The 27,213-nt window shown below is 40.9% G+C and overlaps 1 protein-coding gene across 4 annotated transcripts in view; it reads left to right on the top strand.

Moving 5' to 3' along the window:
* The first annotated feature begins 1,087 nt into the window (after window positions 1–1,087).
* Window positions 1,088–27,213, top strand: part of znf512 (zinc finger protein 512) — a 65,367-nt gene continuing 39,241 nt past the window's right edge. The window contains exons 1-11 of one of the 4 annotated variants that reach the window (XM_060914183.1): window positions 1,088–1,481; window positions 5,497–5,622; window positions 9,464–9,545; window positions 9,659–9,755; window positions 10,100–10,155; window positions 10,291–10,343; window positions 14,326–14,504; window positions 21,101–21,223; window positions 23,158–23,282; window positions 23,381–23,467; window positions 26,075–26,113. In XM_060914183.1, coding sequence (XP_060770166.1) covers window positions 9,692–9,755; window positions 10,100–10,155; window positions 10,291–10,343; window positions 14,326–14,504; window positions 21,101–21,223; window positions 23,158–23,282; window positions 23,381–23,467; window positions 26,075–26,113 — 726 coding nt within the window. In that variant the 5' untranslated portion in view covers window positions 1,088–1,481; window positions 5,497–5,622; window positions 9,464–9,545; window positions 9,659–9,691. Of the gene's footprint in view, window positions 1,482–5,496; window positions 5,623–9,463; window positions 9,546–9,658; window positions 9,756–10,099; window positions 10,156–10,290; window positions 10,344–14,325; window positions 14,505–21,067; window positions 21,224–23,157; window positions 23,283–23,380; window positions 23,468–26,074; window positions 26,114–27,213 lie in introns of those variants that run through there. The other 3 variants (XM_060914184.1, XM_060914185.1, XM_060914187.1) reach the window with 3 other exon arrangements.

Below are 27,213 nucleotides of genomic sequence, written 5' to 3'. Positions count from 1 at the left end.
GGGCTGCTGAGGTCAGTGTAAAGAGGTAGGGTTGGTTTCCTACAGCACAACTTGAAAAATGTGACAAATAATATCTTAAAACTTGGTATATAGTTGGTATATACCGTAAGTCAGGGGACGTAGATGACTCTGTCTTCTTGTTTTCTTTAATAGATCACTCCTACACACTACAAAACACACAGTGTTCTCCTAGTTGTGACTTTTCTACACAATAGCTAAAATCATGTCTGAGAGGCTGGTTACTCACTAGCATCCATTACTAGTGGTACAGTCAACAGGCACTGAGCAGTCAGGATGGGCGGAGCTAAACAGGCACTGAGCAGTCAGAATGGGCGGAGCTAAACAGGCACTGAGAAGTCAGGATGGGTGGAGCTAAACAAGCACTGAAGTCAGGATGGGCGGAGCTAAACAGGCACTGAGAAGTCAGGATGGGTGGAGCTAAACAAGCGCTGAAGTCAGGATGGGCGGAGCTAAACAGGCACTGAGCAGTCAGGATGGGCGGAGCTAAACAGGCACTGAGAAGTCAGGATGGGCGGAGCTAAACAGGCACTGAGAAGTCAGGATGGGCGGAGCTAAACAGGCACTGAGAAGTCAGGATGGGCGGAGCTAAACAGGCACTGAGAAGTCAGGATGGGCGGAGCTAAACAGGCACTGATAAGTCAGGATGGGCGGAGCTAAAGAGGCACTGAGCAGTCAGGATGGGCGGAGCTAAATAGGAAGTCAGGATGGGCGGAGCTAAACTGGCACTGAGAAGTCAGGATGGGTGGAGCTAAACAGGCACTGAGCAGTCAGGATGGGCGGAGCTAAACAGGCACTGATAACTCAGGATGGGCGGAGCTAAAGAGGCACTGAGCGGTCAGGATGGGCGGAGCTAAACAGGCACTGAGAGGTCAGGATGGGCGGAGCTAAACAGGCACTGAGAAGTCAGAATGGGCGGAGCTAAACAGGCACTGAGAAGTCAGGATGGGTGGAGCTAAACAGGCACTGAGCAGTCAGGATGGGCGGAGCTAAACAGGAAGTCAGGATGGGCGGAGCTAAACAGGCACTGAGAAGTAAGGATGGGCGGAGCTAAACAGGCACTGGGAAGTCAGGATGGGCGGAGCTAAACAGGATTCTGAGCCCAGTGTTATTGCGGTAACACGCTTGGAACGAGCGAGCCCGCATTTAGTGAAAACCCTTTTGTTGTTGTTCAGACCCTCTGAGGCCTTCGCGATCGCAGCGAGTCACCAGCTCTGAAGTCGACACTTCCGTAGTTTATTGGCTCGCGACGGATCGAGCTGCTGGAAGGCGGTGACGTCGCAGCTACATTGTATCGCTGTGCTTTAGTTCCCGTGGAGGTTCTGTGCGGTTCCTTGTGTTCTCCGTGTCTCTGTAATCCGTGTGTGCAGGACAGAAGCTGCTCGAAGGTCGCCTAATGATAAACAAACAAACAAACAACAACAGTGTGATGGTGGGTCCTCGGTGTCACATAGCTCCGTAAGGTAAGGATGAATTCTACAGGAATGTAATCTATACTCCTGGAAAATCTGATAGACTGTAATAATTATTGGCACCCTCGGTAGAAAATATTGGGGGTGTGGAAAAAACTGCCTTGATCTTAATCTCCTCCTGATGATTTTGAGACCACTCCTCCTCAGTGCAGGCTCTCTATAGGTTCTCCAGGGCCTCAGATCTTCATCCCACATGGTTTCAGTGGTATCAGGTGACTGAGATGACCACATCAAAAGCTTCATTCTCTTGAATTGTCCATTCTTGCCCATCCTAAAGGTGCTCTGTTGGATGGAGATCTAGGGACTGGAGAGACCAATGATCAATGACTCTTGACTTCATGGAAGCAGTTTGAGATGACTTTGTGACATGGTGCGGTATCATGATGGATATAGCCATTATATGATGGTAGATTTTGGCAGTAAGGTGACGCAATGGGCCCAATGTGTCAAGGTGGTTTAGCCCCAAGTGTATTCGTCCCATCATTGAATTGACCTGAGTTGGGTGATAATTCTGCCTTCTAAAGGCCAATTTATGCTGACAACCCAGTCCTCGCAGATAGCGTCGCATACAGTGTCTGCGTAGCCCCCCCCCCACCTTCGCAGACGCTCTGCGCTCACCTCCCAAAAATTGTGACCACCGCAGAAGCCTCGCAGACAGCGTCGCAGACAAGAGGGCTCTGATTGGTCCACTCTACATCCGCTGTACACGCACTTCCGCTTCCCTACTTTCCCGGTTTGGTTTGGTTTCACGATCGGCATTTTTAAAAACACGAGCAAAGATGGAGCAGCACGAAGAGCGGTTGATTGAGGAAGTACGTACATCTATACGACTCCAGTTCTAGTCATTATAAAAAAAAAAGTTCTAGTCATTATAAGTAACCGGAGGATAAACACTCCACTAACCACACCCACCAACTACTCCTAGCGACGTCGCGCCCCCTTGCGTTGTGCCGGTGAATAACATCGCGCACGCCTACTCCCCGCTCAACGATAAATTACAACTGTCTGCGAAAAGCTATCTGCGAAAGCCTTGTCGCAAGAGCATGCAGAGGCCTTAAGGGCCCGTCTACACGAGTACATTTTTGTCGAATCCACATAAATACTTTATCGTTTCGGCCTCGCGTCCAGACGGATCTGGCTTTTTCGAGGTGTGAAACTGGTATTTTTTGAAAACGGGTCCCAAAGTGGGAAAATCCTAAAACGCCGGATAGCCCGGAGTTGTCTGAACAGCGAATGCGGATTTTTTCAGAAACGATGACGTATAAGCCCCACCTCTCTAACCTTTAACCTCAGCCTCCGCCACTAGACGCGTCATAACAACAACAATGGCGGACTACAGGCTTCTACCGTATAGTTCCACTTCATTGTCGGGCCACACAAAAGACTCTCCTCTTCCTCTCAGAGTTATGCTGGCCATGATCGTCCTCTTCTCGTGTTATGAGCTTGTTTGTAAACAGCGCGTGACCTTTATACGCATGCTCCATGGCTTCTCTTCCGGTTTTAGTGTGTTGGTGTGGCGGCGTCACAGCACCACATACAGGCCTGGCATATGTACGACAGCGTTTTGGGTGGACACAGATATTTCTGGAAACGACGCCGTGTTTACGGAGATTTTTTTCAAAATGACAGCGTATTGGGTGTGGACGGGCCCTAAGACAATTCTATAGCCCGGAGCCATATATTGATTGTCGGCCATTTTGCCGTGACAACTAACATGCTGAACATCTGACATTCTTCAAGTGGTTTAATCCCATCATTTAACTGAACTAAGTTTGATCGCAATTATACCTTCTAAGACACCAATAACAGTTATTTATGAGTGCTTTTAGAATTAAGTATCACAAACTGTATATTACCAGCAATCCATAATGTTTCTTAGAATGACGATCGCATCTTTAGAATGTCCTTTTGAAACTGCTCTGTTGTGCTGCAGAGATTTCAACATGGAAACCCTTGATTTGATTTGATTTGATTTGATTTAGCTTGCTAGTCAGTTTTTCTTGAGCTACTTTAAGTTAGTTTACATAAGTCAAATGAAAAATCCAGTCCAAAACTTCAAGTTCAAACTTTCCTTTAAAAAGCTTAGGCATAGGTTTCCCAATAATGTTGCACTTTAAGGCTAAAGAGCAAGTTGGAAGATGCTCTTAAGTAACATGTCTCTGTACATGGTTTTTCCGAACTCACTTGTAAGAAGGGGTCTTAAGAGCAACTTTGCAATGCACTTCCTCTATATCGGAATTAGTAGTTGCTAAAGGCATTTGTACTGTAGTTGCTGAAGGCATTAGTAGTTGTTAAATCCAGTCAGTGAGGTCACATGGTGTTCGTTTTTTACCAAAACCAATGAAATATAATGTGTTTGAAATATATATATATATATATATATATATATATATATATATATATATATATAGTGTGTGTGTGTGTATATATATATATATATATATATATATATATATATATATATATATATACACATACACACATATACACACACACATACACACACACATATATATGTGTGTGTGTGTGTGTATATATATATATGTATGTGTGTGTGTAAATTAATAATTGAAACTATTTAATATTTTTGGACAATATTTTTTTTTCCAAGCATTTTTTTTAGTTAAATGAACAAACGTTCACACGAAAAAATGAGCAAATAATAAACTAAATAATTCAGTAAATGTTTTCCCTGTGCTCGCTCACTTCACCGTTACCCAATCAAGCAGTCAGGATTATTTCAACTGTTATTCATAATGCAAAGTTGGCAGTGTTCTCCCTATATATTCTCTCACACACACACACACACACACACACACACACACACACACACACACACACAATGTTAAAGGTGCAGAAATTTCTCATTTGTGACACTAAATTAGATAATCGCTCACCTAATGGAGTTAGAAAAAGAAAGAAAGCACAACTTTATTCATCACACACTTGTGAAATTCCTTTCTGCATTTAACCCATCTGAAGCAGTGAACACACACACATACCCAGAGCAGTGGGCAGCCATACTAACAGCGCCCGGGGAGCAGTTGGGAGTTACGTGCCTTGCTCAAGGGCACCTCAGCCCAAGGCCGTCCCATATTAACCTAACCGCATGTCTTTGGACTGTGGGGGAAACCGGAGCACCCGGAGGAAACCCACACAGACACTGCGAGAACATGCAGATCCACAAAGAAAGGCCCCTGCCAGCCGCTGGGCTTAAACCCAGAACCTTCTTGCTGTGAGGTGACCGTGCTAACCACTTACACCACTGTGCCACCCAAATTTAAATTTGATTAAAATGTGGCGATATCAGTGTGACATTCCGATATCCATACGCAATTACATCTCATCTCATTATCTCTAGCCGCTTTATCCTGTTCTACAGGGTCGCAGGCAAGCTGGAGCCTATCCCAGCTGACTACGGGCGAAAGGCGGGGTACACCCTAGACAAGTCGCCAGGTCATCACAGGGCTGACACATAGATACAGACAACCATTCACACTCACATTCACACCTACGGTCAATTTAGAGTCACCAGTTAACCTAACCTGCATGTCTTTGGACTGTGGGGGAAACCGGAGCACCCGGAGGAAACCCACGCGGACACGGGGAGAACATGCAAACTCCACACAGAAAGGCCCTCGCCGGCCACGGGGCTCGAACCCGGACCTTCTTGCTGTGAGGCGACAGCGCTAACCACTACACCACTGTGCCGCCCACGCAATTCCATAACATATTGAAATATATTCATAATGTTTTTTCGTATATCTATTTAATAATTAACTCCATGTACTTGCAACGTACAAGAAAACTAATTGAACACCGGCAGCAGAAATCAAGATGTATTAAAAACAAGCAAAGTTCTTCCAGTCTTCATATGTCCAGTTTGCGTGATGCTGTGCCCATAATAGCCTCAGATTCCTGTTCTTGGATGACAGGATTGGAAATCAAGAGACCCCTTGCATTGACGTCACATTTACATTAGCAACCGTTGCTCCCTTATACCTAGGGGACAAGTCAACTTTGTTTACATACTGAAGCCAAGCGAAGATGTCCAGCAGATTTGTGGCCTAGCGTTAGCGGCATGTTGGAATATACCTTCTTTTTCCCGAAGAGTCCTGTCACGGAAGAACAGGTGGGTTTGTTTTGTTTTGTTTTTAAACTACAAAAGCAAGAAAACCTTCTTTGTGTAAAGACTTTTTCTCGACATCAGCTTTTGGGAACTGAATGTTGCGAAAGCTAAAGTATTTACTCTCAAAGGACTCCGACCTGAACTGTGGGCTGGATGGTATTCCCTCCCCTCCATGTCTCAACAACCCCAAGGACATCTAGTTACAGAGCTATTTGCACTCTGTTGTTTATACAGTGATGTTTATTATTGTTAAAATAATATCTGAAGTGTTATTTGTAAAATAACAAAATATCTTGCTCTAGACTTTTAAACAATATTGTAAGATTTTATTTTAATTTGATCTAATAGTGGACGGTACAATAATTACAAACACTAACAGAATCAGCACATTCCAGTTGTAGCTGTAGTCATACAGTAATTATAATCAGTCTTGTAGTAATAATTTCAATAAACGGTTAATGTTCAGTTCCCTCTTCATTTATTCTCGATTCAAAAGGCACAGCTGAGTCACACAGGTTGATCAGTGTGTAACGGACAGTAGCAATTTTATCCAAAGTAGTTTTTCCTGCCTTAGTTGATTTATTTCCATTTCACATGTGTGCAGCTGCTGTAAAGTTCAGTGTGTTTGTGTAGAACACTTTCAGACTGTAGGTTCATTACTGCACTCTGGCTCCCTGGTGACATTTTACACAGGACTGGGTTCCTCTGATAACAGAAACAAAGCTCCAGCTCTCTCTGCTCTTAATCTTTTCTGTTCTTTCAGGATATATCATGCATGTCGCTCCTTGTTGGGTTTTTTACCAAGTTATGTCCAAGTTGTTTGAAACCAATCTGGGTTTTCCATGTTGAATAAGGAAGCTGCTGCACCTGTAAGAAAATCAAACACTTTCACGAAGAAGCTAACTCCAATGCAAGCAGAAAAAAATAAAATGAGATTCTTAAGCAAAATCTTCCATACTCACTTCTGACTTTCTATTTTTTTAAATACATTTTAAATACAATCACGAATTTCTCTGGAGTTTTCAGGTTTACCTCCTCTCCTTGTATTCTCTTTAACCTCTCATTTCTTCGTCGTTCTTGAAGCATTTGCTTCTCTTTGTTAAAATTTTTTTGATAGCAGGAAGACAGTAATACCTTTTTATCTGTTTCTCGATTTGAACAACCAAAAACAGCGCAAAAATTAACCATATTGAAGAGCGATTAAGCCTTGCTTACACGAAAGACGGTGTCTGTCTGACCCCCAGGTGGAATTATGTCACGTGATGCGTGACGTCATACGCAAGGGGTCTATGTGGTCTTCTGTTGTAGCTTATCCACCTCAAGGGTTGTATTGTAGGAGGGCAAGTCAAAAAGTTCTAAGACAAATTGAAAAACATCTTTATTTATGAAAATAACAACGCTATTTCTCGATATATCCTCCATTTAAGTCTAAACACTTCTGCATGCGATGTTTCCATCAGAGAATTCTTCTTTGTATTCCTTTTTTTGATTTCTTTTGAATTCCTTTTGAAATTATAACCTCTGCCTTAGAACTTTTTGACTTACCCTTGTATGTTCTGAGATGCTTTTCTGCTCACCACAGTTATTTGAGTTACCGGGGACGTTCTGTGAGCTTCAACCTGTCTGGTCATTCTCTTCTGACCTCTCTCATTAACAAGCTGTTTCCATCATCAGAACTGTTGCTCATTAGATGGCTTTTTGTTCCTTGTTTCTGATATGAACACCCATGCAACAGTTAAAATCACTGAGCTCATATTATATTTTTCCTTGTATTGATGTTTGATGTGATCATTAACTGACCAGTATATGCATGATTTTATGCGTTGTAGATTATATATGTGCATGAATGTGCAGCTTTATGTGCAATATATAGTTGTGGTCAGAAGTTTACATACAGTGACATGAATGCCATCTTGGATATGAATGTCATGGCAATATTTTGGCTTTCAGTAATTTCTTTGAACTGTTCTTTTTCTGTGGCAGAATGATTGTACAGCATACATCTTAAATAAAAAAATACTAGAATTTGGTGCACAAGTTTAAATTTTCTTTGGGTTTTCTGAAATTAATACAGGGTCAAAAATTTACATACACTCACTTGGATTATTAATTCAGAGGTGCTAAAACTTCCAAAATGTCTCTTATCTTGCCAAGGCCGAGGTCTCTTAACGTCCTGTTAGTGATCATGATTGACTACAGCTGTTAGCTTCTGTGTGCCTTCATAAAAAGGGTTTGTTTACAGCACTCATTGGATTGACCAACACACAGTAAAATGGGAAAGTCCAAGGAGCTCAGTGCAGATCTGAGAAAGAGGATCGCAGATACACACAACTCCAGAATGTCTCTTGGAGCCATTTCTAAACAACTGCAAATTCCAAGATCAGTTCAAACAATTGTATCCAAGTTATTGTGAGGTGTAGTCACTTTGCCAAGCCACTTTGCTTCAAGAAAACCCAAACTGTCACCCTCGCTGAAAGGAAATTGGTTTGGATGGTCAGGCTCAACCTGGGAACCACCATGGCACAGCCCTGCCATGAACTGGAAGCTGATGGATCACTGTCTACAGTTCAAATCACCATGGACTAAGAGCCTGCTATCCAAGAAATAACCCTCTGCTCTAAAATTGACACCTTCAAGCTTAACTAAAGTTTGAAGCTGACCACATGGACAAAGAAAAAGCCTTCTGGAGGATAGCTGTATGGTCAGATGAGACAAAGATTGAGTTGTTTGGCCACAATGACCACCATGTACAGAGGGACGCTGTACCAGCTGGTGGTGGTGGTAGGATCATCATGCTCTGGAGCTGTTTTGCTGCCAGTGGAACTGGTTCATTGCACAAAGTGGATGGAATAATGAAGAAGGAGGACTACCTCAGGATTCTTCAGCATAAACCATCAGAAACTTGAACACAACTTGGGACTTGGGAGTTACAACAGGACAGTGAACCCAAACATGCATCAGAGCTGGTTGTGGAGGATAAAGCAGGCTAACATTAAGCTTAAAACAAGTCCTGACTTCAACCCTATTGAAAATATATGGACTGTGCTTATAAGTCAAGTCCATGCCAAGAAAAAAAAAATTAATTGAACTCTACCAATTCTACCATGAAGCGTCGTGAAATATCCAACCAGAATTCTGCCGGAAGCTTGTTCATGGTAAACAAAAATGTTTGGTCAAAGTGAATCTTCCGAAGAGACATTTTACCCAAATATTAGGTGTGCTATGTATATGTTTTTGACCCTGTGATGATTTCAGAAAACCCAAAGAAAACTTGTGCACCAAATTCTAGTGTTATTTTTAAAAATTTTTAATTAACGATGTCTCATCTCATTATTTCTAGCCGCTTTATCCTGTTCTACAGGGTCACAGGCAAGCTGGAGCCTATCCCAGCTGACTACGGGCGAAAGGCGGGGTACACCCTGGACAAGTCGCCAGGTCGTCACAGGGCTGACACATAGACAACCATTCACATTCACACCTACGGTCAATTTAGAGTCACCAGTTAACCTAACCTGCATGTCTTTGGACTGTGGGGGAAACCGGAGCACCCGGAGGAAACCCACGCGGACACGGGGAGAACATGCAAACTCCACACAGAAAGGCCCTCACCGGCCACGGGGCTCGAACCCGGACCTTCTTGCTGTGAGGCGACAGCACTAACCACTACACCACCGTGCCGCCCTAATTAACTATGTATGCTGTATAATCATTCTGCCACAGAAAAAGAACAGTTCAAAGAAATTACTGAAAGCCCAAATACTGGCATGACCTTCATATCCAAGATGACATGAATGTCACTGTATATAAACTTCTGACCACAATGGTATTTACCTGTCTTATTCAGGGGTGCCAGTTATTTTGGAGCTGATTGTAGAAACGGTACCTGCCAATCCTGGTGCTGCTAATGACCCAGAGTGTTTAAGAAGGTATTCATAATTCTTAAAGTATTGATACCGGTAAATTAATATTAAACACTCAGAGGTCAATACTATGCTGCATGCCATGTGATGTTCTAACATTTGAATATTTTGGCTCCCAGTGTTGAATGTGAAGGAAGCAAACCCAGAGGAACATGTCTGTCATATACGTGGCCAACAAGAGGAAGATCTCAAGGCCTGAAAAAAAGCCTCATACAGGTGGATAAACATGATCATTTTGAATCATGTGTCTTCAGCTCTTATACACGATATGACCAAAGGTTTGGGGACACCATGTGAGAAGAGAGATTCTTAAGATCTTCTGTACAATTGTGTCCTTCCACTTTTGTGGTAACAGTTTGAGGAAGAATGACATGTAGGTGTGCTGGTCAGGTGTCCACATACTTTTGGCCATACCATGCAGTCAATGTACTTCTCACTGTGTGCCAAAAATGTTGAGATTTTCTGGAGTTTAGGAAACTCACTTTCTCACAGTCCTGAAAATATTATTGAGCAATGAGACAACTTTATTTAAAAGTATTGCTTTATTAATATTTAATCAGGAGACCCAAACATTATGGATAAAGTGGTTGCAGCATGCGGCGGGCTTCCATCCATGGTAAGCTCATTTCTCCTCACTTAACTGATCGAACGGACATGTTTAACATCGTTACATCATTTTTAACTCGACATTTTAGAGATGTTCTGTTCATGGACAGTCTTGAGTGCATAATCCTAATTTCTTGTATCTCAGAATGAAGATGAGGCAAGTCCCCAAAAGATAACAAGAGCATATGGCAGGAAAAAGTGAGTGAAAGTACTGGATAATTTCAAAACCTTCGAACAAATTCTTCGAATGAGGGTAATTTGCTTAAAGTGTATGTAATGCCTTAATGTTAATGCTTTAAAATGAATATATTTCATTAGTAACGACCATAATGAATTAATAAAGCAGGGGGGGAAATAATATTAATTGTTATTTTATTATCAAGCACAAAACTATCGATAAATCGTGGCTTCCAGATCCCGGAAAAAGGCAGCCTTGCCCCAGGGCTAATCTCGCATGATGTCACACGTGGAACCCTGGTTATCTGGGTCATTTTGGTTCATCTGACTCCGTGCCTGTTCACTCGCTGAAATTGGATATTGTTGTTGGAATCTTACAAAAACAACGATGGGAAAGTGCTGCGTTGTTTGGATGTTCAAATCCATATACAACAGGACATTCAGTTCACGAATTTCCAAGAAATGACACGAATCTAAAGCGACAGTGGGTGAGGTTTGTGCAAGCAAAGCGGGTTGATTTTGTGTCGCCTACTAATAATAAATCTGATTCATCAAGTGTTTGTCACCACCAGAACGACCACATGGGAATTACTGGAGCAAAAAGAAACCCATTTATTTAGTAAATGATATTTGATCTGACATTTGGACACTTCGTCGATTCCCCCCCACTTCATATTTTTTCTTTTAGTAATTACAGTGAATAAGTGTACGTTTTAAAGATTATATTTCTGCATTTATTGAGGTAGATGTAAATATTTTCCCGATATTTTGCAGCGGCCAGCTTCAAATAAAAATCCACAAACCAATCTGTGTTTCCAATTCTCTCTGGCTGGTGGTGCGCTATCAGCAGTGAATGGGACTGTGGTGAACTTGCATCGGTTTCTCGTCTTGGGGGCGTGAAAAGATAACCATTTAATCCGGAATATCCTTGATAATCATCTGCCCCTTCATCCAACATACAGTGCCTTGCAAAAGTATTCATCCCCCTTGGTGTTTGTCCTGTTTTGTCGCATTACAAGCTGGAATTAAAATGGATTTTTGGGGGGTTAGCACCATTTGATTTACACAACATGCCTACCACTTTAAAGGTGCAAATTGTTGTTTTATTGTGACACAAACAGTAATTTAAGATGAAAAAACATAAATCTGGAGTGTGCATAGGTATTAACCCGCCCCAAAGTCAATACTTTGTAGAGCCACCTTTTGCTGCAATTACAGCTGCAAGTCTCTTGGGGTATGTCTCTGTTAGCTTAGCACGTCTAGCCACTGGGATTTTTGCCCATTCCTCAAAGCAAAACTGCTCCAACTCCTTCAAGTTAGATGAGTTGTGTTGGTGTACAGCAATCTTCAAGTTATGCCACAGATTCTCAATTGGATTGAGATCTGGGCTTTGATTAGGCCATTCCAAGACATTTAAATGTTTCCCTTTAAACCACTCCAGTGTAGCTTTAGCAGTATGTTTAGGGTCATTGTCCTGCTGGACCGTGAACCTTCGTCCCAGTCTCAAACCTCTGGCCAACTCGAACAGGTTTTCCTCCAGAATTGCCCTGTATTTAGTGCCATCCATCTTTCCTTCAGTCCTGACCAGCTTTCCTGTCCCTGCAAATGAAAAATATCCCCACAGCATGATGCTGCCACCACCATGCTTCATTGTAGGGATGATGTTCTCAGGGTGTTGCGTTTGTGCCACACATGGCATTTCCCATGATGGCCAAAAAGTTCAATTTTAGTCTCATTTGACCAGAGAATCTTCTTTCATGTGTTTGGGGAGTCTGCCACATGCTGTTGGGCAAACTCCAAACATGTTTTCTTCAGCAATGGCTTTTTTTCTGTCCACTCTTCCATAAAGCCCCGCTCTGTGGAGTGTATGGCTTAAAGTGGTCCTATGGACAGATACTCCCATCTCTGCTGTGGATCTTTGCAGCTCTTTCAGTGTTATCTTTGGTGTCTTTGTTGCATCTCTGATTAATGCCCTCCTTGCCCGGTCTGTGAGTTTTGGTGGGCGGCCTTTTCTTGTCGGGTTTGTAGCGGTACCATATTCTTTCCATTTTGCTATAATGGATTTAATGGTGCTCCCTGGGATATTCAAAGTTTGGGGTATTTTTTATAACCCAGCCCTGATCTATACTTCTCTACAACTTTGTCTCTGACCTGTTTGGAGGCTCCTTGGTTTTTCATGTTGCTTGCTTAGTAGTGTTGCAGAGTCAGGGTCCTTCCAGAACAGGTTGATTTATACAGATGTCATGTGACAGATCATGTGACACTTTGATTGCACACAGGTGGATCTTAATCAACTAATTATGTGACTTATGAAGTGAATTGGTTGGACCAGCTCTTATTTAGGGGTTTCATACGGAAGGGGGTGAATACCGATGTACACTCCAGATTTCTGTTTTTTCATTTTATTGTTTGTGTGTCAATAAAAAACAATGTGCACCTTTAAAGCAGTAGGCATGTTGTGTAAATCAAATGGTACTAACCCTCCAAAAATCTATTTTAATTCCAGCTTGTAATGCGACAAATCGGGACAAACACCAAGGGGGATGAATACTTTTGCAAGGCATTGTGTAAGAATCCCAGTCACTATTAGAATTCTCTCCAAAACGTGGTTCCATATTGAGATTAGTCTAACCACTGATGCACACAGGAACGAAATTGATACCCAAATTGCTACATGTGTGATGTCATGCACCCCTTTGGGATTTTCCGGTTCAGTCACGGCAGATTCTGTGAAAATTGGCTGATCGTGTTGATTTTCCATCAATTTCTGGCCTTTTGGATCAGCTATGGTTCGAAAACACATGGTCAATCAACATAATGATTGTTGCTTTGTACAAGGAAAAAAGTGTGGTTTAGAGACATTACATTCACTTTAACATGCACTGAAATGAAAATTCGGAAGACATATCAAAAAGCATTTCCAGGTCTTTCCCACATTGTCTAACTGCCCTATTAGACGAAATAAAGCCAGACCAGATCCCGAAAACTGTTTGCATGGATCTAGTTTGGTCATACATCAAGGCTTTAAATCTAGACGGCCTTTCGATTTCATAAAATCGGTGAAATTTAGTTCCCCCTGAAATTTGGTCGTTGTGATCGATGTTTATTTCTGTAGTATCTCACAAAACATCAGGCCATTCTGTAGCTGCGAAGTTATTTAATTTGAAGGGATTCCCGAGCAAATAATGTGGATGAAATCGCTCGCTTCGCGCAGTCAAGCAGACAGAGGAAGTCCGTGTGCGCATGCACAGGTTTACCACCTTCTTCTTTTGGGTTTTACAGCAGCTGGCATCCACAGTGTTGCATTACTGCCATCTACAGGTTTACCTTGACTGTGCCTTGACAGTTACATCATTCTGTCGTTAAACGAATAGCTGATCACACCAAGGTGCTCGCTGAGCGCCAGCATTTATTAGTTTGGTCCTGTGCTTCCTTTCCTTCGCAGCATAACGTCTTTTCTCGCTTTCCGTTACTGTAGTCGGTCTTTCTCGTTTCATTCACACACTCACGTCCAACATTGTTCTCTCCCATTTCAAATCTGTATCCCACAATGCCTTGAGCGAACGGGGAAAGCCCACTATGTGATGCATGACGTAGTATTGTGTCATGGTGAAGCAGGAAAAAATAGCGAAGAATTTAGGGCCACTTGGCTCTAAATTAATTAATTGTTCTATTAAAAAAAAACTAATAAAATTGGAAGTCTGTGATTCGAATTCAGTAGCTTTTGGTCCACTAAACAAAAATAATTGGGTGTTGGGGAAAATTCTTTTTATGACCTACACTTGAAAAATCTGAACGGCGGTCTAGCTTTAACAAACACTGAAGTGAAAACAATTCTGAAGACACATTAAAAAGACCTGAAAATGCTTTTTAACAAGTTCCCACATTGTCTAAGTGCCCTATTAGACTAAATAAAGCCAGACCAGATCCCTAAAACTGTTTGTCTGGATCTAGTTTGGTCATACATCAAGGCTTTAATGTACTTTGTGATGTATCTTTCTAGATATCATGATCTGCAGCCAGTCTCCAGGGTTCCTACAGAAGATGGATCTTCGTGCACTTCAGTGGTCCATGCTAATTCACTGAACGGCTCTAAAACGCAACCCATTGCTTATGGTCCTGCCACTGCATGCAGGATGAAGGACAAAGTTGGCTCTGGTTTGGAGATTATGAGAGAGAGAGGTGAGCACCAGACGAATGTAGTGTGGTGGTTTGGTATGAGACCGCTGGTAAGGACCGCAGTTCTCGCTCTCGAAGGCACGTACAAATATGTCACGCTGTTAAGAAGAGACTCATATTTTCTTTTTCATCTAGACATGATCAAGTAGTCTATACTAGATGTAGAATTGGACATTCTAGACTCACACATTTTTTTTTTTTGTTGACTGGAGGTGAACTTCCACTGTGTCATTTTTGCAACAGGCCTTTATCAATTAAGCACATTTTATTATCATGTTCTGTCCTGAGAATTAAAAGGCAGCAGTTTTATAAAGAAGATACTGCTGTAAACATCTTTTCTAAGGTCCCACCTTTAAAAGTTTTAAACTTTCTAACTTGTATTGATGAAAAAAACACCCTTATTTAAATTATTTATTTGTTTGATTGTTAAAAAAAAATTGTGTAGAAGGCGTCATGGCTCAGGTGGCTAAGGCGCCATACCATAAATCCGGGGACCCGGGTTTGATTCCAACCCGAGGTCATTTCCCGATCCCTCCCCGTCTCTCTCTCCCGCTCATTTCCTGTCTCTACACTGTCCTATCCAATAAAGGTGAAAAAAAAGCCCAAAAAATATCTTAAAAAAAAAAAAATTGTGTAATATTTATTTTTACCTGTTTTGGCCATAAAATAGCTAAAGATGCTAAAATGGCAATAAATTAAATAAACAAAAACGAAGGCACGTACAACACTGCATTTAGAAAATATATAGAGGATATTACACGGTGATGCAAAAATATGAAGTTTATCTTCAAGTGGTGATATATATATATATATTTTTTCAGCACAAGAAGATAAATGTCATATCATATCATCGCACCACCGTGTAATGTTCTTTATATTATATGGAAACATCCACAAAAAAATATGCAAGCTAATTAGAAGAATTTTAATTTTGACAGTGCATATCTAGTCAGCGGGAAAACACTGGGAGTGACCTCATAGGAGTGAAATATCAGGAATTATTATACATACAGGACACTTTTTCGACGGAATAAAAACGTGTTCTGTTCCCTTCTAGCAGGTTTCGTTCCTTTGGTTTGATCATGCAGTATTGTTAGCATATCGCTTATCCTACGGGTATTGTCATTCTCCGTTGGGTAGAGTGAGCATTGAATATGGTTTGCAATGTTGCATGGTTGTCGAAAACATGACATCACACGTTGGAGCTGATGCGAATATCCAATGAGAGTTTTCTGCTGTGCATGCGCAGAAGCATTTCTTTGTTCGCCAGGAAAGAGAGAGACACGCTGAACACCCAAAAGGCTACCAAAACTTCATTAAATATTCTTCACACATATTTACAAGAGAGAACCATATCAACAGACATTGAAAAACTGGAAAAGAGGCACATCGGAGATGCACAACTTCCAACAATTTGCAAACCAACATGGCCGCCAGGTTTGCTTTGTTAAATACGGAAGATTTTGAGAGAATTTTGGCTGCCAGGTCGCTCTGTTGTATGTTGTTGTCGATGTTGATTTTAAAAGTCACTAAGTAAATTTACAGAGGGAAGTGAATACTTAAGTTTGAGTGAAAAATACTGTGGCGAGCATGTGTGGAAGAAGACAGATTTCTGGAGACAGAAATATTAGTTTCTTGGTCATCAGCCTGTGTTACTTGCTCTCGATAGCACTGGCTTGACTGCTTTATTAGCATTCGCTAACACTACTAATGAACGCTACACTGGCTGGAACGTGACTTCACTGCTGCGCTGACGGCGCCAAGTCATGGGTAAGCTCGTGTTGGCCTTCAGGTATGCTGATATGAAGAGTGTGTGTATTAATAATAATAATAATAATAATATTGGCTGGCTTTTCTTCAACTTGGACTCCTTCAATATCATGCTGGCTGAATGGAATATATCTGATATACCATGAAAAAAAATCCAGCCAATGTTATTTAAATATGTCACTCAGGTCTGTGATGTATTCCGTATGAAAAGTGCAGGTTTTTCAACACGAGAAGATAAACTTCATATCTTCAAGCCAACGTGCAATTTTCTTTTTATTATATAGACACATTCACAAACAAAATCTACGCAAGTTAATCAAAACAATTCATCGATTTCCTCACGAGTGAAGATATTGGAAAATATGTTACTCAGTGTCCCGGATGTAGTTCATATGAAAAGTACGAGTGGCGCATTTCCCAGTAAACCACTCGTGTCGATATAATAAATATAAATATCGCGATGCCAAAGTCTCTGTGCTTCGTGTCTGAAGAAGCCTGTAACTTCATGGCTCCTCTACCAGCACACTTGCTAATAGAGATACTGCAGTTTTCTCAGATCATTAAAGGGGAACTGAAGGCATTTTTTTTTTATTATCAAAATTATATTTCTCATTTTATAAAATGTAGGAATGCATTTCTGCCAGCTATTTTGTCACTGCTAGAGCAAGTTATGAGTGTTTTTGAAATATGCTATGGAATATATCAGTCCATATGTCAAAGCAGTGACCGTAAACGAGATTCACTGAGACCTGTGTGAGACTTCGTAGGACGGAAGTAAAACATACAGCGGAAATCAAAGCAACCAGCATCTGCCAACATTGTCAAAATACGCGCGCGCCCTCTTTTGAATGCTGACGTAATCAAGCCGAAAGTTTTCCCTGTGTCCAAAATCACTCCCTACTCACTATATAGGGCACTATATAGTGAGGACGCCATTTTGTAGTGCTGTCCGAAACCTTAGTGAGAATTATTTACCAGCCCTCTCAATATATTTCTGAGAAAGGGGCAAGTAAGAAAGAGTAGTAGGCAGAGGTTAAGCCAGGGATCCCAGCAGTAATTGAAAAAAATAGAGGAATGTAAGAAACTATCAGCATGGGTCAAGGGGGCAGCGCCCCTGCTGGGGGTACAGGGGGAAAAGCCCCCTGAAGCTGTTGAGATTTTAACATTTAAAGATGCTGTAGAACACATTTTTTACATAGATTTAACATAGAAAAGCAACAGAATTTAACAATAATGTGTATCTATTTGATGCCATATTTTGTAATCTATGACAAGTGGCAAAAAAATATATATTTATAAAAATTAGACGAAAATGTAGCTTTGAAGAATATACTTGCCTAAATATTCCACTGATTTTGTTATAACAATAGTATCCATAGTTCATCTCATTTGTTTATTTTTTTGTTTCGAGTTAATGTCACTACTAGTCTAATATAAGCCACATTCATTTTTCAAAAATCATGAATATGAGCAGAAATCAATGATTCAGTAATATTAAATATATACATATGTACAGCAAATATTGGAGATATTTGATTTAAACCTCTCTCTTTTTGAAAGGTTTCACTGCAGAGGAATTTAATGCTCTTTTCTGGGGTGCATTCTGTGATCTTTCCTCCAGTTTTCTCTGCTTTTGTTTCTCTGATCTTTCCTACTGCTTTTTCTGATCTTCCTGCAGTGCTCTTTCGGATAGTGTCTTGGCTACTCTGTTCGCATGAGCTTTTGTTTCAAGTTCTGTATTCACCAAATTCATTAATCTCTTCTTGGATTCAACTTCCTCTCTGGCTAAGCGCAACTACGCTTTCCACGACATATTGAATTAAGTTCAACGCATTAGAAACAACGGAGTTAAAACACGTTTTCTAGCAAATGGGCGCAGCCATATTGTTTTCACGTTCTATCGCGTACAGTCTCGCGGTATTTACATCAATTTAACTTCCGAGTGTTCCCGAACGTCAACGAGAACAAACAAAGCCGACAAAAACATCGCTAAACAAGCAAACCAAATCAGAACATATTCTGCTGGTCATTTTACTTAAACATATTTTTAACGGATATACAAGAGATTTTAAAAAAACAACACTTTGGCTAGAAAAATAGCGGAATTCCGCTAAATAGCGGACGTCTGGGATCCATGTTAAGCGTAAGCTGAGCGGAGGCTGTGTTAGCCGCCGCCGCGATGTATAAAAAAGATGGGGTTCCTCCCCCGGAAATTTATTTTTTAAAGATATTTTTTGGGCTTTTTTCACCTTTATTTGATAGGACAGTGTAGAGACAGGAAATGAGCGGGAGAGAGAGATGGGGAGGAATTGGGAAATGACCTCGGGCCGGAATCAAACCCGGGTCCCCGGATTTATGGTATGGCGCCTTATCCACCTGAGCCACGACACCCCAACCAAGTAAAATCTTGAAAATGTAGATGTTAAATGGTGAATTCTGAGTGATCCTGAATGCAAAATTTTATTTTTATGAAGTATAAATTATCAAGTAAAAACTTATGAATTTCAATTCTTTGAAAAACCACTGTGAGTAGCCGGCAATGGAGCGTTTGTAGGCGGCAAAATTGCCGGTTGCCGGCAGTTATTGAGAGGATTGATTTACACCCTGTATAGTGCACTCAAAGTATCCCACAATGCATCATGAAAAGCAGTGTACAATGATGGTCACTAACCAAAGCAATATATCCCATCATGCATTGCGGTTGTGCTGAAAGAAATCAAATTAAAAGTCTCAAATTTGATTTAATAAAAGGCAGCGGCAAAGAAGAAAGTATTCAGCCTTGATTTAAACAGAACTGAAAGATGCAGCTACTTTGTATTGATTAATGTGGGAAATGCGCTCAGTGTAATATGTATTTATTATTTTGAAAACCCACCAGCCGCCTGATCTGGCACGTTTTAATTGTGTGACAATGACGTAAATACCAGCACGACGGACTAGTGTCCGAAAGCCTCCTCCTCTCTCTCTCTCACTCACTCATTCACACACACACACACACACACACACACACACACACACACACACACACACACACACACACCATTTAGCCAATGGTTCGAAGTCGTATGGAATAATCTCCATCACTGATGAAGCTGGCAAATCTTGAAATTAATCTAAATTGGAATAATATGGCGATCTGGCCGCTGTGTAAACAGTTTTCAAAATGGCGGCGCTGACACTTCACGTTTGAAGTCTCGCACAAGTCTCGTGAAGATCGCGCGGATAAGCGACGCCTGCCATGGACCATACGAACCACATTCAGCATGGCTAAAAACTGAAAAGCCTGATAAGTGTAATATAATATGCCAATACGAGTCACGATATAAGGTTAATAAAACTGAAAACGTAATTGAATAACGCGTTAATTAAGAAATAAAGTAAGTTTAAAAATAACTTCAGTTCCCCTTTAAGTGTTGCACATTATTAACTAGAAGGGAACTCGGTTGAGTGCATACTTCCGGCACATTTGCGTTAAAATCTAATCAATTGTTCCTTGGCCCATGGTCCACCTTTCTTCAAAATTTCATCAAAATAGTGAATGGGTTTTTTTTTTTTTTAATTTTGTTTTTTAAAGTTATGTTGGTAAAGGATGACCGAACAAACAGAGGTGAAAACATATCCTCCTCCAACAGAGTTGGCAGAGGTAAAGATCACACCTTTTGTATACCAGTTCAAACTGAGACCAACGGGTGTTTTCGAGAATCATGCAGGCTGCTCATTTACTGGCCTTCACCAAAGCGCAATCTCCTCTCACAAGTGCAGTCTCCTCGCACACAGTATCAAGGTGACCTCACAGTTCCCGAACACTGCAGCAAATCTCACAATTTAGCAGTCCAATACATGATCCTGAATATTTAAATAATATTGGATGGCGTTGAGCGGTATGTCAGATATATTCCATTCAGCGAGCATGATATTGAACGAGTCGAAGACGAGTAGCTGAATGGAATATATCTGATATACCGCAAAAAAATCCATTATTATTATTATTATTATTATTATTATTATTATTATACATACAGTACACATTCCTTTCGGGTGTTCAACGCATCTCTCACTTTCAAAATTCTCTCAAAATCTTCCATATTTAACGAAGCAAACCTGGCAGTCATGTTTGTTTTCAAATTATCCCAGTCGCTCGCTAGCACGGAAGTTTGACATCTCCGACATGTGACGTCATGTTGCCTTGACAACCATGCAATATCGTAAATCATATTCAACACTCATTCTCCATTGGGTAGAGTGATTTAATACATGTAGTATAAGCGAGATGCTGACAATATTGCATGCTATCAAACCAAATGAATGAAACCCGCTAGAAGGGAATAGAACACGTGTTTTTATTCCATCGAGAAAGTGTCCCGTATGTATAATAATGTTTAATAAAACCAGACAGCAAGAAGACGAGTTTATAACCGAAATAAAGTCGCTCAGCATTTCATATTTGCCTGTAATTCAGGAAAAAACAACACTCCGACTTTAAAAGCCACAGTATGGGTATGACTTCACAAGAAATAATGGTTTTGTCCAGGGTGTTTTTAAAATCATTTTCCCCATGGGCTTCAAGTTCTGCGTCCTAACTGAATGTCAATAGTGAATCCACCTTAACAATTACTGTAAAATAGTTTCAAGTCCACAGAATGTACAAAATACACTTGATCATATCATATATCCAGACTTTGAGATGGAAGAAGAAGAAGAACATGGAATGAGAGTATCAAGGGTATAATATATTGAGGAGGTGAAACACAGCTGGTCATTCATTGTTTTGGTGAAACATTCCTTGTTTTTGTCAGATTGATTGATGGGTCACATGTCCTCCCCCCCAGTTCCTGTCATAGTTCCTGTAGCACAGTATACTCAGAGGAGTCCCTCAGCCAACAGTGCTAAAAGTAGGACTCCGAGATCTGAGTTCTACTGCGTGAAGAGAGAGACACCCAGTTATCCTCCAGGTAAATAAATAAATAAATAAATAAATAAAGCCTTTCGCTTTCCAGTTTAGCTGAAGTGGCTCAGGAGTTGACATGAGATAATGTGTTTAATGTGATCGGGCCACGACATAATTATATTTATTACCTGCAACACGTCTAATTTTGGAAACCGTATTCCCTTAAAGCTAGACTGCCTTTCAGATTTTAAGTGTAGGTCATAAAAACAATTTTCCGTGAGACCCAGTTATTTTTGTTTAATGGACCGAAAGCTACTGAATTCGAATCACAGACTTCCAATTTTATTAGGTTTTTTAAAATAGAACAGTTAATGAATTTAGGGCCATGTAGCCCTAAATTCTCCGCTATTTTTTCCTGCTTCACCATGACACAATACAAGATACTATGTCATGCATCACATGGTGGGCTTTCCATATTCGCGTAAGGCATTGTGGGATACAAATTTGAAACAGGAGAGGAAAATGGAGGACGTGAGTGTGTGAATGAAATGTGAAAGACTGATTACACTAATGGAAAGCGAGAAGAAAAGACATTATGTTGCGAAGGAAAGGAAATGCAGGACCAAACTAATAAATATCGGTGCTCAGCGAGATCAGCTGTTCGTTTAGTGACAGAATGATGTAATGGTCAGTGCACGGTCAAGGTAAACCTGTAGATGGCAGTAATGCAACACTGTGGATGCCAGCTGCTGTAAAACCCAAAAGAAGACGATGAAGGTAAACCTGCTCATGCGCACACAGACTTCCTCTGTCTGCTTGACTGCGCGAAGCGAGCGATTTCATGCACATTATTTGCTCGGGAATCCACTCACATTAAATAACTTCCTAGCCACAGAATGGCCTGCTTTTATCCCCTGCTGGCCGAAAGGCCCGTAGGGGGATTATGTCGTGGCGATTTCTGTTTGTCCGTCCGTCCCGGGAAGGGTGCTCATCTTCTGAAATCAACTCCTCTCACAATTTTTGGAGGAATTTCACGAAACTTGGCAGGATTCTTTGTTATACGTCGGTAATACGCATATTGTAATTTTGTTCAATTTGGTCACATTTTACCAGAGTTACAGCCCTCGATTAACAAAATTATACTTTGACAATTTCATGAGTGTGTTTTCCTTCTGAAATCAACTCCTCTCACAATTATTGGACAGATTTCTCGAAGCTCGGCAAAAGGCCTTGTTATATGACGCATATTGCGATTTAATTTTGTTTGTGAAAATTTTCCCCGAGTTTTGACCCTTGATTAAATAACTTGCACTTTGACAATTTCATGAGGGTGTACGTTATTCTGAAATCAACTCTTCTCACAATTTGTGGAGGAATTTCACCAAACTTGGCAAAAGGCTTTGTTATATGACAGTTATACGCAGATTGAAATTTCGTTCAATTTGGGCAAATTTTATCAGAGTTATGCCCTTAATTATGAACAAGCTTGTACTTTGGTAATTTCATCAAGGTGTGCTTGCTTTCTGAAATCAACTTCCCTCACAATTTTTATCTCCCGCTGGCCAAAAGGCCTGAAGGGGGATTATGTTGTGGTGATGTCCGTCCCGGGAAGGGAAGGGTGCTCATCTTCTGAAATCAACTCCTCTCACAATTTTTGGAGGAATTTCACGAAACTTGGCAGGATTCTTTGTTATATGTTGGTAATACGCATATTGCAATTTTGTCAGTTCAGTCGCATTTTACCAGAGTTACTGTATGGCATAGTTGCCAGCGGGGGATATTGTGCTCTCAGAGCACTCTTGTTGAGATATCACAGAAATAAACGTATATCACAATGACCAAATTTCAGAGGGAACTAAATTTCACCAATTTTATGAAATCGAAAGGCTGTCTAGCTTTCAACATGACATCATGTAAGGATTTCCACATTGGAGTATACATATGGTACACAGGTTTATTTAATTCCTCACCAGTGACTTAACTTTTGTATTTTGGCAGGAAGTCAAGAGGAGACCTGGCAGCTGCAGATTCTCGCAAAGGGCCGGGTCACTTGCCCCAAGTGTAAACGTGTAGGGAGGAAAACAGTAGAGGGCCTGAAAAAACACATGGGAGCCTGCAAACTGGTACATGAACCTCGCAGTGCTTACTAGGATCTTTGGATTGAACAAATGCTTGATAGTAGTCAAGGTTGCTCTGCTACTAATTTGATCGTTTATTTTAGCATGTATTTAAATGCACACATTGTGGGAAACAACTAAAGACTTCAACTGGGATGAAGTACCACCTCATGGCGGACCACAATAAACTGGTATGTTCTTTTATTTAGTTTCTCTTAATTGCGCTTGGATCAGATTGTCTGTCTTGCCTGAAATCTCAGGTTCTGACCAGAACTAAGGGACCCACAGGGACAAAGCTTGAAAGAAGGCTGATTTTCTCAGTTTTGACCCAGCAGGGTCTAACGTGCTTTCTGTCTTCACACGCTGTAAGTGAGGTATTTTGAGAAAGGCAGAATGACATTCACTCCGGTGACGGCGCACACGACAGGACTTCAGTTTAAATCAGCAATAACGTTTTGCATGACGATAAGGCTTCATCCAAGAGTTGGTTGGTCAGCAGTCGGGTCTGTAACTATTCAGACATCGACATGTTATTTTTGCTGTCTAACGCAGTGTATTGGAGTAAACAAAATAAAGAAGGAATCTGATTAATACAACCCCAATTCCAAAAAAGTTGGGACAAAGTACAAATTGTAAATAAAAACGGAATGCAATGATGTGGAAGTTTCAAAATTCCATATTTTATTCAGAATAGAATGTAGATGACGTATCAAATGTTTAAACTGAAAAAATGTATCATTTAAAGAGAAAAATTAGGTGATTTTTAAATTTCATGACACCACCACATCTCAAAAAAGTTGGGACAAGGCCATGTTTCCCACTGTGAGACATCCCCTTTTCTCTTTACAACAGTCTGTAAACATCTGGGGACTGAGGAGACAAGTTGCTCAAGTTTAGGGATAGGAATGTTAACCCATTCTTGTCTAATGTAGGATTCTAGTTGCTCAACTGTCTTGGGTCTTTTTTGTCGTATCTTCTGTTTTATGATGTGCCAAATGTTTTCTATGGGTGAAAGATCTGGACTGCAGGCTGGCCAGTTCAGTACTCGGACCCTTCTTCTACGCAGCCATGATGCTGTAATTGATGCAGTATGTGGTTTGGCATTGTCATGTTGGAAAATGCAAGGTCTTCCCTGAAAGAGACGTCGTCTGGATGGGAGCATATGTTGCTCTAGAACCTGGATATACCTTTCAGCATTGATGGTGTCTTTCCAGATGTGTAAGCTGCCCATGCCACACGCACTAATGCAACCCCATACCATCAGAGATGCAGGCTTCTGAACTGAGCGCTGATAACAACTTGGGTCGTCCTTCTCCTCTTTAGTCCGAATGACACGGCGTCCCTGATTTCCATCAAGAACTTCAAATTTTGATTCGTCTGACCACAGAACAGTTTTCCACTCTGCCACAGTCCATTTTAAATGAGCCTTGGCCCAGAGAAGACGTCTGCGCTTCTGGATCATGTTTAGATACGGCTTCTTCTTTGAACTATAGAGTTTTAGCTGGCAACAGCGGATGGCACGGTGAATTGTGTTCACAGATGATGTTCTCTGGAAATATTCCTGAGCCCATTTTGTGATTTCCAATACAGAAGCATACCTGTATGTAATGCAGTGCTGTCTAAGGGCCCGAAGATCACGGGCACCCAGTATGGTTTTCCGGCCTTGACCCTTACGCACAGAGATTCTTCCAGATTCTCTGAATCTTTTGATGATGATATGCACTGTAGATGATGATATGTTCAAACTCTTTGCAATTTTACACTGTCAAACTCCTTTCTGATATTGCTCCACTATTTGTCGGCGCAGAATTAGGGGGATTGGTGATCCTCTTCCCATCTTTACTTCTGAGAGCCGCTGCCACTCCAAGATGCTCTTTTTATACCCAGTCATGTTAATGACCTATTGCCAATTGACCTAATGAGTTACAATTTGGTCCTCCAGCTGTTTCTTTTTTGTACCTTTAACTTTTCCAGCCTCTTATTGCCCCTGTCCCAACTTTTTTGAGATGTGTTGCTGTCATGAAATTTCAAATGAGCCAATATTTGGCATGAAATTTCAAAATGTCTCACTTTCGACATTTGATATGTTGTCTATGTTCTATTGTGAATACAATATCAGTTTTTGAGATTTGTAAATTATTGTATTCCATTTTTATTTACAATTTGTACTTTGTCCCAACTTTTTTGGAATTGGGGTTGTAATTTGAGGGTATGAGCATCCAGATTGGGGGAACAGTGTAGGAGTTAATTTTACTTTATAGGCATTTAGTAGACACTCTTATCCAGAGCGATGTACAGCATACCCAGAGCAGCCTGGGGTTAGGTGCTTTGCTCAAGGGCACTTCAGCCATTTCTGCTGATCCAGGGAATTGAACCGGCGACCTTTTGGTCCCAAAGCTGCTTCTCTAACCATTAGGCCAAGGCTCCCCCCCCCCCCCCCTTATAAATCAGCTATACTGCAAACCTAGAAATGCACAGTACTATTAATTTGTTTCCCCTGAAAGTACTGAGAAACAGAAGAAAAACACTTCTATCTTTTTCCGTGCCTGAATATTTGAGCTAGTTTAAAGTCTTTTGTTGTTGTTGTTGTTGTACTTGGGATTGTTGTAATTTTGCTAAAGACTGGCATGCTTCCATTAGCTTTCGTTTAAATTTCAGCATTTACAATATTTTATAAAAGAAATAATTCATGTAGAGTGTATTATCTGTTCAGTCCAAATAATGTATTTGTATTTGGCTATATCCCTAATGTGGAAATCGAGTTTTTTTGTTTGTTTGTTTGTTTTTTTTAATTTCAGCATTCAAAGCAACTACCATTACAGACGCATACAGAAATGGTGTGTTCATTATTATTCACATGTGCTTGCACAACAGCATGCTCAAACTCGAGATATGTAGTAAATGTGATAAAATGACCTGTTTTATATTTTTAAAAAAAAAGAGCCATCAGGAGATGACCTAGTCCCCTGGCGCCAACATGAAATTCCACTCCCAAATTTTCCTAAGTTGACTTGGTTGCCATGGAAATACAGAAAAAATAAAAATCACAGAAATCCCAAAAATGTCAAAAGGCACAATTCCTCCAGTCACTTAACATAACTTTTAGGTTTCGTGAAAAAATTCCTAATAGTTTGAGTTACGCTCCAGAAACTAAAATGTTTACAGACGGCCAGGGCAATAGCTATAACCCTCTATGCTATATACCGGGGGGGATAAAAATACGAATTAATTAAAAGAGGAAAAAATTAATCTATACACACTGCTGGGTTTTTTTTTCTACTACTACTTTCTTTTACTACCTCTACATGCTAAAGTGTGGGTCGAGTTAAAGTGAATGTAATGCCTCTAAACCCCACTTTTTTTTCCTTGTACAAAGCAATAATAATTATGTTGAGTGACCATGTGTTTTCGAACCATAGCTGATCCAAAAGGCCAAAAATTGATGGAAAATCACTAAAATCAGCCGATTTTCACGGAATCTGCCGAGACTGAACCGGAAGATCCCGAAGGGGTGCATGATGTCACACGTGTAACAATCCAGGTATCAATTTCGTTCCCATGCGCAGCAGTGGTTAGACCAGTCTCGATATGGAATCACGTTTTGGAGAGAATTCTGATAGTGATTGGGATTCTAATATGTTGGATGAAGGGGCAGATGATTATCAGGGATAGTCCAGAGTAAATGGTTCTTTTCAAGCCCCTAAAACAAGAAACTACCAGTTCACGACAGTCCCACTCACCGCTGATAGCGCACCACCAGCCAGAGGGAATTGGAAATACAGATTGGTTTGTGGATTTTTATTCTAAGCTGGCAACGGCAAAATATAGGGAAAATATTTACATGTACCTGGGCGGCACGGTGGTGTAGTGGTTGGCACTGTCGCCTCACAGCAAGAAGGTCCTGGGTTCGAGCCCCGGGGCCGGCGAGGGCCTTTCT

Source organism: Neoarius graeffei, chromosome 2 (assembly GCF_027579695.1).
Source record: "Neoarius graeffei isolate fNeoGra1 chromosome 2, fNeoGra1.pri, whole genome shotgun sequence".
Lineage (NCBI taxonomy): Eukaryota > Metazoa > Chordata > Actinopteri > Siluriformes > Ariidae > Neoarius > Neoarius graeffei.
This window is presented reverse-complemented; position numbering and strand designations above follow the sequence as displayed.